Raw genomic sequence first — 16,319 nt, forward strand, 5'->3', positions numbered from 1 at the left:
ATTTCTTCTCCATGGATTTTAATACCTACTCCGAATTTTTCTTTTGTTTCCTTTACTGCTTGCTCAGTATACAGATTGAATAGCATCGGAGATAGGCTACAACCTTGTCTCACTCCCTTCCCAACCACTGCTTCCCTTTCATGTCCCTCGACTCTTATAACTGCCATCTGGTTTCTGTACAAATTGTAAATAGCCTTTCGCTCCCTGTATTTTACCCCTGACACCTTCAGAATTTGAAAGAGAATATTCCAGTCAGCATTGTCAAAAGCTTTCACCAAGTCTACAAATGCTAGAAACGTAGGTTTGCCTTTCCTTAATCTATTTTTTAAGATAAGTCGTAGGGTCAGTATTGCCTCATGTGTTCCAACATTTCTACGGAATCCAAACTGATCTTCTCCGAGGTCGGCTTCTACAAATTTTTCCATTTGTCTGTAAAGAATTCGGTTTAGTATTTTGCAGCTGTGCCTTATTAAACTGATAGTTCGGTAAATTTCACATCAGTCAACAACAGTCTCGTAACACGAGACAAATATTTTTTCGTGTGATATTATTGCAAATTAACAATTTTCTGATTTTCCCTTTGGCAGTACTGTGAAATCTTACTTCTTGCCAAATTTCGTAATTGTCTGTCAATGAGAAGATAGGTTTGATGATTGAGTTTGCTTATATCAAAATATGTGACATAAATGGCCGTATCCTTCGGTAGCATTGACTTAAAAGCTTCAATTTTTTTTACACCACGGACGTACTGTAGACCTTAGTAAGTGGCAAATTTCGACTTTATGCCTCAATCCTTTCCCTAGAGAAAGTGTTTTGAGTCTGAGAGACAGATAGATAGATAGATAGACAGGCAGATAGAAGGACGGACGTACGGACGGACAAGATAGTGATCCTATTAGGGTTCCGTCTTTACCGATTGCAATATGCATCCCTGAAAAGGCCCTACCATCTGGAGAAGTCAATCAGGTGTCATTAGAGTGGTTGCAATCGATCTTTGATTTAGAAATAAGGAGCAGTCGATCTTTGATTTAGTAAAAAGGCGGGGAGCAAGGTAGTCTTCTGGGAGGAGCTGAAGAGAAACTAGGAGAATGTAACAGCAGGAAAGAGAACTCAGTCTACACAGGGGAATAGAGACTAAATTCGAATGTAAAACGTAAAATCCACAAAAAATCTCGGAAAGGAAAGGTGTGACGCATAAAAATGGTTTTTGTATGTCCATCCTTTTGACAGGAGGTCTCGGGGACGAATGTCGTTTACTATTGTTAGAAAGTGATACGCCTACAGACGTCCTTATGCTTTTATTTATTTTGTAGCTACCAGATTCGGCGCTTCAGTGCGTTATCTTCGGGCTGTAGTTGATGCTAAAGGGGTTGACACGATCCCTGTATATACTGCGTCAGTGGTCATCATAACTGGTTACGCAGACTATCTACAGAACAACATAAAAACAATGAATACCAGAAGGGGCAATTCAAATAACCACCATTACTACAGTCTGAAGATTTCGCATTGAAGCGCCGAAACTGGTAACTTAAAAATAAATAAAATCATAAGGATGGCTGTAGGCGTTTCATTTTCTCACATAAAAATGGTTAGGCCATCGACGTAGAAGAAATTTGCTAGTGTTTGAGCGGTTTGCAGCGCCTGTAGGACAGAGCAGCGCTGGACAGGGATCTGGGGCAGCGAGCGCTGGTGGTGGTGGTGGTGGTGGTGGTGGTGGTGGTGGTGGCGGTGGTGGCGGTGGGAGTGTCGGCGGTTGGTGCGGTCCGTGGCCGCCAGCCGGCACGCTCGCCCATTTATAATAATTGGCCCCACCCACCTAGAACCCGTGCTGCGCTTCCGGTCCCCCGCCCACGCCAATCCTGATTCCATTACCATAATAGAAACCAAACGAAATTAAATAATTCCTCTTTTTGGTACCCCAACCGTGCGCCGTCTCCGCGCCCCAACCCCCACCCCTTCCCCTACCCGACTCCTCCCCTGCCCCACTATCATTCTTGTGCCGCCACCCCCACAGCTCGTCTTCCCGTCGCGCGGCACTCCTTCTATTAAATTATAATTTTCCGCCGAGGAAGTTGCATTAGCGATTTCTCTCGCGAACTAACCTAACCAATAACTTTGCTTTGCTTGGTAAAAACAGGCCTTGGAAGATAAATATCTCTTCCTCATTATTGAAAATTAATTAAATGGAACGAAGCCGTGAACCGGCAATGGTAACTGGGGCTGGTGTGTCCGCAGCACGAGCGCACGAGCCGGCACCTCCGCCTCCACATCCAGCTGCGGTGTCCGCCTCCAGGCTCCATCTTCCGACTCCAGCACGCCCTCACGACGACCCCTCCCGACAACGGATGCCGTCCTCTGGTGAGTGCGCGCTAGCAGCTTCAGCTTTTCTGTTGCGCGCGCACACACACACACACACACACACACACACACACACACACACACACACGAGCGCTGTCGCGCTGAGTGATTAAAATATCCTGTCGCGTAGCACAAAGTCTACTCTGCGGATTCATTAGTCTTGCTTCTAGGACAAAGTCGTATCCGGGGATATGAGAGGAACTGTCATTAGAAGCAAAATAATAGTAAACATAGGCTCTAAAATGCAAACCTTCAAAGCTGTGAACACCTGTTCAGTAGAAGCGACCTGTTTCGAAGCAGCGAAGATGATCAAGTGCTCGTAGTGATTAAGGTATGCTGTTTAGAGCCATTGTTTACTTGTGTTTTTTGCTTCGAATGATCGTTACAGTCATACCACTGAATGCGACGTTGTCCTATGGGCCAAGACTGTTGAATCACCATATATCTCTCCTAAGAATCGTCAGGCGCATTTTCTTTGGCATTTCAGCAGAGATTTGTAATTTCCATTTACACTGTATAGCTGGAGTCATCCCAGGGAAATAGTGTTCATCACTTCTTTCACGCAACGCGCAGTGTTTCCCGGCACAAAGAATATTATTTTTAAAGCGAAATTTTCCGTGCCCATTCGATGAGCGGTCCCAGATAGTTAGAGGCGATAATCGTTTCACCAGTGTGTGCTAACAGGGACAGTAAAACTCTAAGAACAACCAGTACTCCAGCAGTGACAGCACCGCCATGACCCCGACTGACTGCTACCTCCAAGCATCGTGTGGCCGAGCGGCTCTAGGCGCTTCAGTCTGGAACCGCGCGACCGCTACGGTCGCAGGTTCGAATCCTGTATCGGGCATGGATGTGTGTGATGTCCTTAGGTTAGTTAGGTTTAAGTAGTTCTAAGTTCTAGGGGACTGATGATCTCAGATGTTAAGTCCCATAGTGCTCAGAGCCATTTGAACCATGCATGCAAGCATGCAGCGCTGTTCAGTCACCGTTGGAATACTTTTTGTCCCTCAAATTTTACTGGCCCTGTCAATACATATCGATAAAAGAAATATCGCACTAGACTAATCTGCTATCGCTCTATGGGAAAGGGGACGTAAAAATCCGGTTTAAAAATTAGGAGGTATAACCTGTATATAGGGCTCTGAATTGAATGTGGTTCTGCACTTGGAACGGGGACCCCCGTTTTGGGCAAGTGTCGTCTTCCAACTGCACACGCCTAACAGGCTTGCTTCACTGTGCTTGTACACACTTTTCCTCTACTTTTCATCTACTGTACCATACGAGTCGTTCTATAATACTCTGTCGCCTTCAAACAAATGCCATTGAGCTGAGTTCGGTCCAAAGGCTGTAGCTGTTTGAAAAATGTGTAATGCCATTACCAGCTCGAAATTTGTCTTACAAGACGGAAGGCCTCTGGGTATTTTTGACAACTAGGAATTTTTAAATACTGGTTGATGAATGCTCAGAGAGGAAGAAAGGTCTTGGATTCAGTTGAAAAACGCTACATATGTTGCGGCTTGTTCTGTGTGGATAGAATATTGTTTTTTACCTTTCAGACACTTTGCTACTGTTTCCCCAGCATGAAAAAATATCACATACAGATCTTTTAAACCTTCCTAACATATTGAAAAAAAAAAAAAAAAAAATTGCTCTGAGCACTATGGGACTTAACATCTGTGGTCATCAGTCCCCTGGAACTTAGAACTACTTAAACCTAACTAACCTAAGAACATCGCACACATCCATGCGCGAGGCGGGATTCGAACCTGCGACCGTAGCAGTCGCGCGGTTCCGGATTGAGCGCCTAGAACCGTTAGACCACCGCGGCCGGCTAACATATTGCAGGTACATAGATATTCTGTTACTGAGTCTGGCACACCGCCGCGTGTGTTATGTTGCAATGTTGATGAATTAATTTGTTCTGAAAGCGGTGCCGATATTCAAGACAATAAAAGCTGGTTAAAAGCTGTGAGCTATCTGGAGAAGTTAACTTTGCATTACTGAGCAACTGTTTCACCAGGTATCCAGCCTAGCTTACCAAATTCCCAACCAGACTAACATTAATTATAATCTTTTAGTAGTCATCTTACGATAACCGGTGATATATATGTAAAAAGACAATTTAAATGATAAGAAATAAATCAGTTTATATTTGGAAATTTATTTTAACATTGATCATTGTTCAGTTAAAATTTCAGCATATTAAACTTGATTCATAACTAGACTGGTGCCTTATTTAGGATCATGAAAACGTGAGTTTGTAATCGTACGGAACACATCAAATACGGAGCGAAGATTGGGAGACTGCATACAATACTGCATTTGTAAAATAACACACGAAGAATGTTGAAACATATGCAAGAGGAAATTAACCACAACCAACCGATTCAATTTTCACCCAAAGAAGTTACGTTCGTAGCGCAATCCTGTCCGTCATGAAATTTCCACACACTGGTATACTAAATTCATAGTAACTCTCTGTGAAATCTTCCCGAAAAGAAAAGCTGAGGGCTATTTTTATGATTACACTACATGCTTCACGTAGTCAACTTGGTTTACACAAAGAGTGTAGGCCTAACTCCACAATAATTTTGATAATTAAAATAAATTACATCGAAACACAAATTACAAAAGAAAAACCTCGAACTGGTTACTGTCGTCTTACTATTAACCTGATGGGTCAAACAATTGTATAAGCACGTGGTACTGGTCCCACAAAGTACACCCCACGTGGGTTGAAGATAAAGAAAAGTTGCTATATTGAAAAATATTGTCAAGACGAGACTTTATAATCTCACGTACATTCGCATTTGAGATTGATGATCTTAGTTAGAGTTACGGATCATCCACACGTGGTTCAACTTTACTCACAAAGTAGTGACAAAACAACTACTGGAAGATATTCTGAACTTCACACTCGAATTACACTGCACTGCAATTTAAGATAACATTAGATATTTTAGATCTAAACCTGAAATAACGGTGATTAAATTTTCAGTTAGGCTGAACTTAAGAAATCCATTGTCCTACGGACTTAGCAGAGACGCGCTTAGCTGGAGATCTTACCACTTCAGATCACGCCGCGGACCGACTGCCGTGGGTCCCTCCTGAGGAGTGCCTCACAGATACAAACGGTAGTGACCAGAGAGGCAGCTTCCTATACCAACATGACAAGGGACGGACAGGACCATACTAAGAATAGAAACCTCTTTGCTTTTAGAAAGCGTAGCTACCTGTTCCGACGTTAGTCCTACTGTTCTCTAGCAGACAGGGCTTCTCTGCTACCATCAAGCATGCAACTAGAAATACATTTGCTCATTCATCCTTTCACACAGAAGGGAAGGGGGATGACAGTATCTTATCATAAACAGTATATAAAAGAAAGCAGATGTAGGTTCCATATGAGACTGTGTGACATGAATTACATATAAACTGTGTTTTAAAGTGTAGTGGTGTGACAGATCGTTCTTGATTATGTGTAAAAGTAACACGTTCCACTGCTCAGTCTCCTCCCAGATAGTCAGAAACACCACAGTAAATTTAGAAGTGGAATGTATGCCGTAAATGACAACAGTTTTAAGAAATAAACATGAAAGGAATCCAACAGAGACCTTTCAATCTGTGTGTGTGTGTGTGTGTGTGTGTGTGTGTGTGTGTGTGTGTGTGTGTGAGAGAGAGAGAGAGAGAGAGAGAGAGAGAGAGAGAGAGAGAGAGAGAGGCAGAAATTCCTCAAAATTCCCTTTGGTTTTCCTATTAATTAGCCAAATGATCATCTGTTAACTGAGATGGCTCCTAAATAACTAGAATAGACCTATTCCATGTGTGAAGGACTGACATGTAAAACAGTATCCAATACCTGTATATGTAATGTGGAAGGGGGGAAGGGAAGGGAAGGGAAGGAACTATTGTTAGCTGCATCCATTCTTTCGCTCTTGTCCTTAATATGACGTTAAATTGACATGAAACATAAATAACCTTTAATTACTGAACTAGTGCTAGTAAATGACTGACTTCAGTTAGAGCCGTGTAATACGTCTAACAATAATAAATCCATAGAGATAAAGCTAGTTCATACGTCGGGCAGTGTTCACAGAACAGTATTCCAAGTAGTCTAGAAGGAAATTTCCTTTTCACTGCAAAATTCTAAAATATTTTAGTTCATATTGGATTTACTAAACTCACATCTGCATCAAAAGCAGGAATGGTTTTCGGTTATATTCTGTAAGTAGGAATGTATGTAAATTTTGAATGTCAAGACGTTAGAGATTCTATTAACATTAAATGTATTGCATGAAACAGACTCTTTAGTAAGGACGCCGACTTTTCCGTAGGAAACAGCTTATAATTTTTATAACATGACCTTTTTTAAACGAAAACTGATCTTGTCGTCGCGAATTTCTGCCTAAGCTAATAGGTGAATTCTTTTCAGTTAGCAAATTTCGAGAATAAATATGTTCATAATCCGGCATGTAGTAAGACAGGCTTCTCCTGAGGATTTTAAGACCATCTATTAACAGAATCATTGACCAAGAGTGTTATGTTGACCAGAATGCTGTAATTTCACATTAATTTGAAGACAATGTATGTTTTAGTCGAAATGGTTTTAGTGTTTTTGAGGCCGATCTCTCGTGGGCGTGGTAGGGTCACAATCTCAACAGTAATGGAGGACTGCTACCGCAGGCCTCTAGCGGAACGAATTGAAGCTCTGCGAGATCCACGGGCCTTTTTTTCGCTGAAGTTGGCTAAGAGTCTACAGAATTTTCAGGTAACTAAATATTCCGTGTAAAGCGATTACGCGCTTAGAAACGAGTCGCACCACAGCCTGCTTGCGCACTGGGCCTCGCCTCGAAGACACCGGCGGAAGCAGCGGCGTATAACTCCTAATCTGATGGGATTGAATAACAGCGAGCAGCTGTTTCTTGGAGTTCCGCAAGGCTTACACAAAATGCACGCTCTGCTGGAGTATCGTATATGAAATGTAACGGCTCTGCCTCCGTTTCTTCCGTCGCTTGCTGTCCGGTGTAAATGCTGCAGTAGGATGTCTGAAAGAATCAACCGGATAGCCGCGCGTGTTAAAGCGCCTCTTCCGGGGCGGGGAGGTGCGCCGACCACGGATCGTGTCCCTCCCGCGGATTAACTGTCGTTTCCTGTCCACTCCTCTATTGCAGGGTGCCTAGGAAGCTGTTTTCTCTGATAGCTAGATAACAATTCAAGCAAATCTTTTTAATGGACTGTATTACAGTAAGTTAAATTCACAACACTTACCTTGGGGTCTTCACAAAGAGGTGTCGCAAGCAGTTGGCGACATGCAAATAATCGGTCTCCTTTGGTATATAAAATTTCAATGCAAGCAAAACACAACAGTTCATAACTCACGGCTAAAACGCTTGGATGACGGCTCTTCTAGTGCGGCCGCGGCTAGGCAGAGCGGCGCTTATATTCTCTGCGTATAGGGACCGCTCCACTCGTGGTGTCGTCCTGGTCAGCGTAGTACTGGCTGACGTCGTCTCGCAGCCCTCTCTGCTGCAGTGTTCCAGGCCGACGTACCGGAACATTAATGACGAGAGTCCGTTTAACAGCCACCGTGGATGTGGTTTTTAGGCGGGTTCCTACATCCCACGACGCCCAAGTCCCGCCTGAGTTACACGATTCGCAAACATGTTGAAAACTTTCGCCTACTTTCACATGAATAACACGACACGCAGACAGTTGGAGTACTCGTATTCCGCCTCGGGGGGGGGGGGGGGGGGGGGGGGGGGGGTTACGGGGCTGCGACAGGAAGGACATCTGGCCACATCATAGATTAACAGTGCAAAATCCGCTATCCATGACGACCCTGCACCGAGGCCGGACAAAAGCACAAGGAAAAAAAGGAGTAGAACACTTGTAAGAGCGGTGGCGGCAGTTAAAATCATACAATCACGAACTGCTCTGTGAAAAACTTTACTTTGCATAACGGTAAATTCCATTGCAACTGAAAACTTCCCACTAAAAGATATAACTGGGCCGATGAAGAAGAGCTACAAAGAACTTGTACTTTAATGAGTACACTAAAAGAAAACGAGACGGCTCAATAAGTAAGACTGTGGTTTCGCATTCAATAGGCCATTCCGATTTAGGCCATCCGTGATTTACGAGATGCGACGTATTGCCAATAAGGCAAATCCAGGGATGGTTCATAAAAATTAATTAACTAGGCATTTAATTTCTGTCAGCTGTGACCATCTTCAGACCTGGGTGATTCCGGTGCGTTCGTGTCTTTGCGTATATAGATGGCACACTCACATTAATCAGTCATATAAGCTTCGTCACAAAATCTAAAAACTTTTCTGAGTGCCATTGACCCTATTGCAGCAGATGTCTTAATACTTTAACGACGTAAGGTATGTGTAGTGTCTATGACAATCAGAAAAACTTTTAGATTCTGTTACGAAGCTTGTATTGTTGACTGTGACTTAACCATTTATGTATATACGCAGTGACACGAATTATGTACTGTACTGGACACTCTCAGATCTGAAAATGGTCATAGCTGACCGAAATCAGTTACCTGCTTAATAAATGTTTGTGATCCATGACTGCATTTATAAAAATGGTTCAAATGGCTCTGAGCACTATGGGACTCAACTGCTGAGGTTATTAGTCCCCTAGAACTTAGAACTAGTTAAACCTAACTAACCTAAGGACATCACAAACATCCATGCCCGAGGCAGGATTCGAACCTGCGACCGTAGCGGTCTTGCGGTTCCAGACGACTGCATTTATAACAAAAGAAATATCTGTGATTTCGCTAAATGCAAATGCCGGGGTTGTTCCTTTGAAAGGACACGGCGAATTCCTTCGCAATCCGAGTTTATGCTTCGTCTGTAATGACACCGTTGTCGTTAAACCCTAATCTTCCTTTATTTATCGTTCAAGTGCGTTGTGAATCCAGTGTGTTTCATTGTAAACATGTGGACGACACCTTTACGTACCCTTGCGCTCGCCATACTGCTTATTTACTTTTACTGACGTCGTAAGTGTAGCAAGAAACGCTTTCCCAAAATGGAGATAGGTATGAAAACTAATAAAAATGTAAACTTTTAAGAATTCTTTCCCGAAAGTATTTGTCTGGAGTATGGCCTCATATGAAAGCGGAACATGAACAGTAAACAATAGAGGCAAGAAAATATAGAAACATTGAATTCTGGTGCGAAAGAAGAATGCAGAAGATTAAATGGATAAATCAAATAGTTGCTCAATAGGCGCAAGGAAGTAAGATTCTTCATGACACAGCTTGACAAAAACAAGGGATATGCTGACAGGGCATATCCTGAAGTACCAGGCAATAGTTTAGTAGTGGAAGAAATACAGAGAGAGAGAGAGAGAGAGAGAGAGAGAGAGAGAGACAGAGACAGAGACAGAGAGAGAGAGAGAGAGAGAGAGAATTTGCGTGCGTGTGCGTGCGCGCGCGCTCGTACGTATTCACGACGACGACGACAACAACGAACTACTACTACTACTACTGCTACTAGCACCACCACCACCACCACCACCACCACCACCACTTCCAATACCGCCACTAACACCACCGCTAAAACAGCAACTATTTCCAACGACATAGCCAGAGGGGGGGAGTCCAGGGGGTCCGGAACCCTCGTATCACGTATATGAAATTACACACGATCGAGTTGCCGTATAGTGGTATTGAAAGATATTTTTATTTTCAGTGATGTAACGAAAAAGGGATACGTCGTTCCGATAGTCAGCAAGGCCAACGATAGATTTAAACAATCTGTACATCCATAGCAATGTCGGCTATCGCCCATCCCTACTTTACCCAAGACCGAGTGTTGGCCTTGCTTGAGATCGGTTGGTGTTTTGTTAATCAGTTCAGTTCTTACTTGGAGTTGACTTTACCGCAAGTGCTACCGTTTATTGTTTTTGTGATGTGTGCTGTTGTGATAGTTTCTAATTGAGGATAAGTTTGTAACAAGAAAGACGAGGAAAACAGATTTTGATAATACGTCTTCAAGCGTTATGGTAACTCAAAAATATGTACGCGCTACTATAGTAAAAGGTGTACAACTTCGCTGCTGCCGTTTGCCGATAGGTGGCGACAACCGTAAGTCGCGGTCGAAAGAAACAAATAACAGACGTCAGGCAATTAGCTTGGACCTCGGTCAACATAACCTCATTCAAACATTAGTCGATTTGTGTCTGCATCATAAAGTTGTTCATGATTAAAAATGTCAGTTTACGATCCTAAAACAAATGGCTCTGAGCACTATGGGACTTAACATCTGAGGTCATCAGTCCCCTAGAACTAAGAACTACTTAAACCTAACTAACCTAAAGACATCACACACATCCATGCCCGAGGCAGGATTCGAACCTGCGACCGTAGCGGTCGCGCGGTTCCAGACTGTAGCGCCTGGAACCGCTCGGCCACCCTGGCCGGCTTTACGATCCTAATTCTCGTCATTTGCGGGAAGTGTTAATGTTTTGTTTCAATATGAAGAAAACAGCGGCTGAGTCTCGTCGAATGCTCTCTAGTACGTTTGGTAAGGACGCTATTAGCGAAAGAACGTGTCGTGCGTGTTTTCAACGCTTCAAGAACGGTGATTTTAACGTCGTAGACCGGCGTAGTGGTGGAAGAGAGAATGTTTTCGAAGATGCAGAATTGGAGACATTGCTGAGTGAAGACTCGCGTCAAATCAAGAAGAATTGATTAGTGAGGGTGATACAGCAAGCCATTTCAAAACGTCTCAAGCTCTGGGCAAGATTCAGAAAGAAGGAACTTGGGTCCCGTGTGAGCTGAAACCAAGAGAGGTTGAACAGCGTTTGTGAGTTTCTGAACAGTTGCTTCAGAGGCAAAAACGGAAGGGATTTCTGCATCCCATTGTGACCGGGGACGAAAAATGGGATCATTAAGATAACCCTAAACGCAAAAAATCATGGGGAGATCCCGGCCATGCTTCCACGTCGACGGCCAAACCGAATATTCACGGCTCCAAGATCATGCTCTGCATTTGGCGGGACCAGCTCGGCGTCGTGTACTACGGGGTGTTAAAACCAAGTGAAACAATCACAAGTGCTCATTATCGAACGCAATTAATGCGTTTGAGCAGAGCGTTAAAAGTTAAACGGCCGCAATACAGCGAGAGGCAGGATAAAGTGATTTTGCAGCACGACAACGCTCGACCCCACGTTGCAAAAGAGGTCAAAACGTACTTGGAAACATTAAAATGGGAAGTTCTACCCCATCCGCTGCATTCTCAAGACATTGCTTCCTCTGACCTGTTTAGATTAATGGCGCTTGGCCTAGCTGACTTACACTTCCGATCTCATGAAGAAGTCACAAAATGGATCGATTCGTCGATCGCTTCCAAAGATGAAAAATTTTTTCGACGCGGGATTCGTACACTGCCCGAAAGATGGGAGAAAGTAGTGGCCAGTGATGGAAAAACTTCGCATGATACATGTGAAACCAATTTGTTTCATTAAAGCCTCAAGTGTTGGGGGGAAAAACGGCGGAAGCAAAGTTGTACACCTTGTAGCCCAATTACCTATTTATAGCAGTTTAATGTTAGCAATTGAGTCGTTGTTTGGAGGCTGGTAGAACTATGAGCTTGCAGTATTTCAATGTTTCGCAAGGTAGCGGAGCGGTAAATGTAATTCCAGATAACTTTAAATTGACATGAGTGCATAAAAACAGACCTGGATTTGTTTGTGACGGCCAAAATTCGCGCTGATCAACTAAAATATTACTCAAATGGTTGCATTTAAAAAAAAATTGCTCAATATTCTATCATTAGTGTCCCAAGCAGCAAAATATCGCCCAATCTGGTCACCCGGCCGGTACTCATTTACGAAAACGATGGGGAATGGTTCGTGGGGAGCGGAAGGGGTATGTGATAACAGCACATTCTATAGTTCGTTCGTTTCTAAAAGATTTTTTCAGCAAGTTGCTTGAATTCGTCCAACCCAACTGCGCCCTTCGTCGCTCCCTCCCTCTTTCTTCCAAAATCTGTTTACACTCTTGCAATATGAAGCTAGCAGTTCCAAGCACAATTAAATCTCAAAATGTGCATGAATTCATGCACTATCCAATGAGTAAACGTTTACCATTAAAGGAAAACATACAATACCAGATGTCTTTTGTTGTGGAGCATTTTATTTTCGATCTTTTGTTGAGGAGCATTTTATTTTCAAACAACGTACAACAACCAAGTTCTTCGCATTCCCCCAGGACAATAAAGCAGCGCGCAGAAAGATGGAAAAACCAAAATGGAGCAGCATATTTACACGTCATCACTGTGCGGCGCCATTTTGTGCTGGGGCCTGTACCTGCGCTTTACGGTATCCTGGCGCGAGGAGTCCAATGCACACCAGAACTGGGGACATTACCTGGAGACAAACAAAAAGTACACTGCGGTGACGAGAGTCTTGGGATACCTCCGAAAATGTTACCGGTACAGGATTTTGTGCAGAATGACCTCTCGATTACGTCACGTAAATGTTCGATGTGACTCATATCAGGCGATTTGGGTGTCCATATCATTCACTCGAAGCTCCAGAATGTTCTTTAACACAGTCGCGAACAATTGTGGCCCGGTGTCGTGGCACATTGTCCCCCACAAAAACTGGACTCCATGAATGGCTCCAAACACCCTCTGAGTAGCCTAAAATAACCATTTCTAGTCGACGATCGGTTCAGTTGGACCAGAGGACCCATTCCATTCCATGTAAACGTAGCCCACACCATTATGGAGACACCACCAACTTGCACAGTGCCTCATTGGCAACGTGGGTCCTTGGCTTCGTGGGATCTGCGCCACACTCGAATCCCTACCATCAGCTCTTACCAACTGATGTGGGGACTCATCCGACCGGGCCACGGTTTTCAGTCGCCTAGGGTCCAACCGGTATGGTCACGAGCCCGGGAGAGACGCTGCAGACAGTGACATGCTGTAGGCAATGACACTCGCGTCGGTCGTCTCCTTCCATATCCTGTTAACGTTAGATTTCGCCGCACTATCCTAATGGATACATTCTTCGTACATCCGACGCTAATTTCTGCGGTTATTTCACGAATGGTTGCTTGTCTGTTAGCACTAACAACCCTATGCAGACGCCCTGCTCTCGGTAGTTAAGTGAAGTTCTTCGCCCACTGCGTTGTCCGTGGTGCGAGGTAATACTGAAGTTTGGTATTCTTGGCACACTCTTGACACTGTGGATCCCGGAATATTGAATTGCCTATTTCCGAAATGGGATGTCCCAAGCATCTAGCTCCATCTGCCGTTCCCGTTGTGCGGTCGTAATCGCGTCTGAAAGCCTTTCACATGAATCATCTGAGTGCATATGACAGTTCCGCTTGTGCATTGCCCTTTTGTACCTAGTCTACGCCATACTGCTGGTGTCCGTATATGTGCTTATCGCTATACCATGGACTTTGTCATCTCAGTGTAATATTGGAGTGGTATTTAAAAATTTGTTACTGCATGTCGTACCATTCTGAACAAGTATAGATTTTCAAGCTGAAACCAAGTTCTGTTAAACATACTAAGCGAAGAAGGTAGACAAAGGCATGTCATTACGCATGTATTATGACGCATACGTCGCCAGAGAAATTGAGTAATTGATTTCCATTTATTTCTTCGACCTCAATTTCTGTTCCTTCTCCCCCTCTCCACCTGTACGTGGTGCTCCCACGCCACCGTTTCTTCGCCACGCATGCCTGCTTGTATTTTCGTTTCTTTCTTTTTTTTTTCACTTCGGACCGACGGCGACACAATAAGCAGATAAAGCATCAGGGCGGCGGGCGCTGCGCGGCGCGATGACGTGGCGCGGGATCGCCGGATGACTGTGCATTCTGCGCTATAATTAAACGCAGTCCACATAACACGCGTCGCCACATTAATACCTGTCGCGGCCACGGCCGCCCGCCAGTTCCTGATAAACACAATAACCCCGCCCGGCCACGCACACACGTACATTAATAATTTAAATGTAAAGCGATATTTAAAATTAAAATACTTTCGACAATGGGGACTGCGCGATTAATATCTGTGCGACGCGACGTTTTTTTTTTTTTTAAATAAAATGTCGGCGCGCCGTCGCTGCGGCGTATTTATACGCCGAATGTTTATTTTAATTTTTTTTCCCTCCTTGGAGATCTATTCTCGGAGCGACATCTTACGCTATTACACGGCTGATAAAATAACGCCGTCGTTTAAATTATTTAGAGAGCGTGAGTAAGGCTCTTTATCCGCGCGGCCGGGAATTATAATTCGGGTGTATTTTGGGAACCTGTTAGGCGACCACAAGGCCGCGAGTTGTGAGCGGCGGACCTGTCCCTCCGGTATACACTGCTCAGCACGCGCACGGGCAGTTGTGCTGCGCAGTGGTGTGACTGCGGCGGAGAATCTTTTCGCGCTGCCGGCTCGCCTGCAACGCCTCCGCCATTGATTCTGGCGAGCGCCGGTCGTGTTTATGATTGTTTCAATGGAGTTTTCGCGTGCGTGCCCGCTGTTCCCGGCTCCTTTTAGTGGGCAGTTAACATGTTTTAAACCGCCCTCACCTACTGCTGTTAATTGCCCGTGGGAGGGGCCCCAAAGCATTGCCCTCGACGTCCTCCGCTGCTATCTTTCGCTAACACCCTCCCCTCCCCTCCCTCTCTCTCTCTCTCTCTCTCTCTCTCTCTCTCTCTCTCTCTCTCCCTCTCCCCTCCGGCGTCACCACAGAGCGCACAGACGGTAAGTTAGCGCCGCGACCCAGCCAAGGGCGTGGTGCCCACCTTTAAGGATCCGACTAGCTCCTCACTTCCTGCTGACTTCCCTCTTACGCTTTTTGCTTGAAAACAGAAGTACGCCAACAAAAAAAATAAAATATTTGGTCACCCCCAGGGGGCATCATACCAAAACCGTGTAATGCCTGTGGCCTTGATAATGCCATCAGTTAGGCGAAGAAGAGAGCTCATAAGTTTCTTCAGGTGTGCCACAGCTACCTGAAGCCACTCATTGATGCAAATTATCCCATTCCATTGTGGCAGGGTGCTATAGCAACCAGTTTCGAATTATTTCAGTCTTGAATGCGATACGTTTCGCCCTTATGGGGCATCACCAGATTGAAAATTAGCTGGATATGAAACCTACTCGTCATAAGCCATATAAATAGAAAATGGACGTAACAGTAACTGGATATACGAGGGTGAGTCGAATGAAAACCTTAAATAATATTCAGATATAATTTATTGTGTAGAAGTGGTACAAAGCTGTATCACTTTTCAACATACTCTCCCCCACGCTCAGTGCAAGTCCTCCAGCGCTTACAAAGTGCATAAATTCCTTTAGAAAAAAAAAATTCTTTTGGTAGTCCGCGCAACCATTCATGCACCGCGTGGCGTACCTCTTCATCAGAACGGAACTTCTTTCCTCTCATTGCGTCTTTGAGTGGTCCAAACATATGGAAATCACTTGAGGCAAAATCTGGTGAACATGGTGGATGAGGGAGACACTCAAAATGCAGGTCTGTGATTGATGCAACTGTTGGACGGGCAGTGTGGGCCCTTGCATTGTCATGTTGCAAAAGGACACCTGCTGACAGCAGTCCACGTCGCTTTGATTTGATTGCAGGCCGCAGATGATTTTTTAGAAGATCTGTGTATGATGCACTGGTGACCGTGGTCCCACTAGGCATATAATGCTCCAAAATGACGCCTTTTTCGCTCCAAAAGAGAGTCAACATAACCTTCCCTGCTGATGGTTCTGTTCGAAACTACTTTGGTTTTGGTGATGAGGAATGGCGCCATTCCTTGCTCGCTCTCTTCGTTTCCGTTTGGTGGAAGTGAACCCAGGTTTCGTCCCCAGTAACGATTCTTGCATGGAATCCATCACCTTCTCGTTTCAAGCGCCGAAGAAGTTCTTCACAAGCATCAACTCGTCGTTCTGTTATTTCAGAAGTCAGCTGCCGTGGCA

At 44.4% G+C, this 16,319-nt stretch overlaps 1 protein-coding gene across 1 annotated transcript in view; it reads left to right on the forward strand.

The window, feature by feature from the left end:
- LOC126481822 (protein bric-a-brac 1-like) overlaps positions 1-16,319 on the forward strand; it is a 1,776,705-nt gene that overhangs the window by 604,823 nt on the left and 1,155,563 nt on the right. Inside the window, exon 8 of the mRNA XM_050105780.1 lies at positions 2,239-2,361. Coding sequence (XP_049961737.1) covers positions 2,349-2,361 — 13 coding nt within the window. The 5' untranslated portion in view covers positions 2,239-2,348. The remainder of the gene's footprint in view (positions 1-2,238; positions 2,362-16,319) is intronic.

Source organism: Schistocerca serialis, chromosome 5, assembly GCF_023864345.2.
Source record: "Schistocerca serialis cubense isolate TAMUIC-IGC-003099 chromosome 5, iqSchSeri2.2, whole genome shotgun sequence".
Classification (NCBI taxonomy): Eukaryota; Metazoa; Arthropoda; class Insecta; order Orthoptera; family Acrididae; genus Schistocerca; species Schistocerca serialis.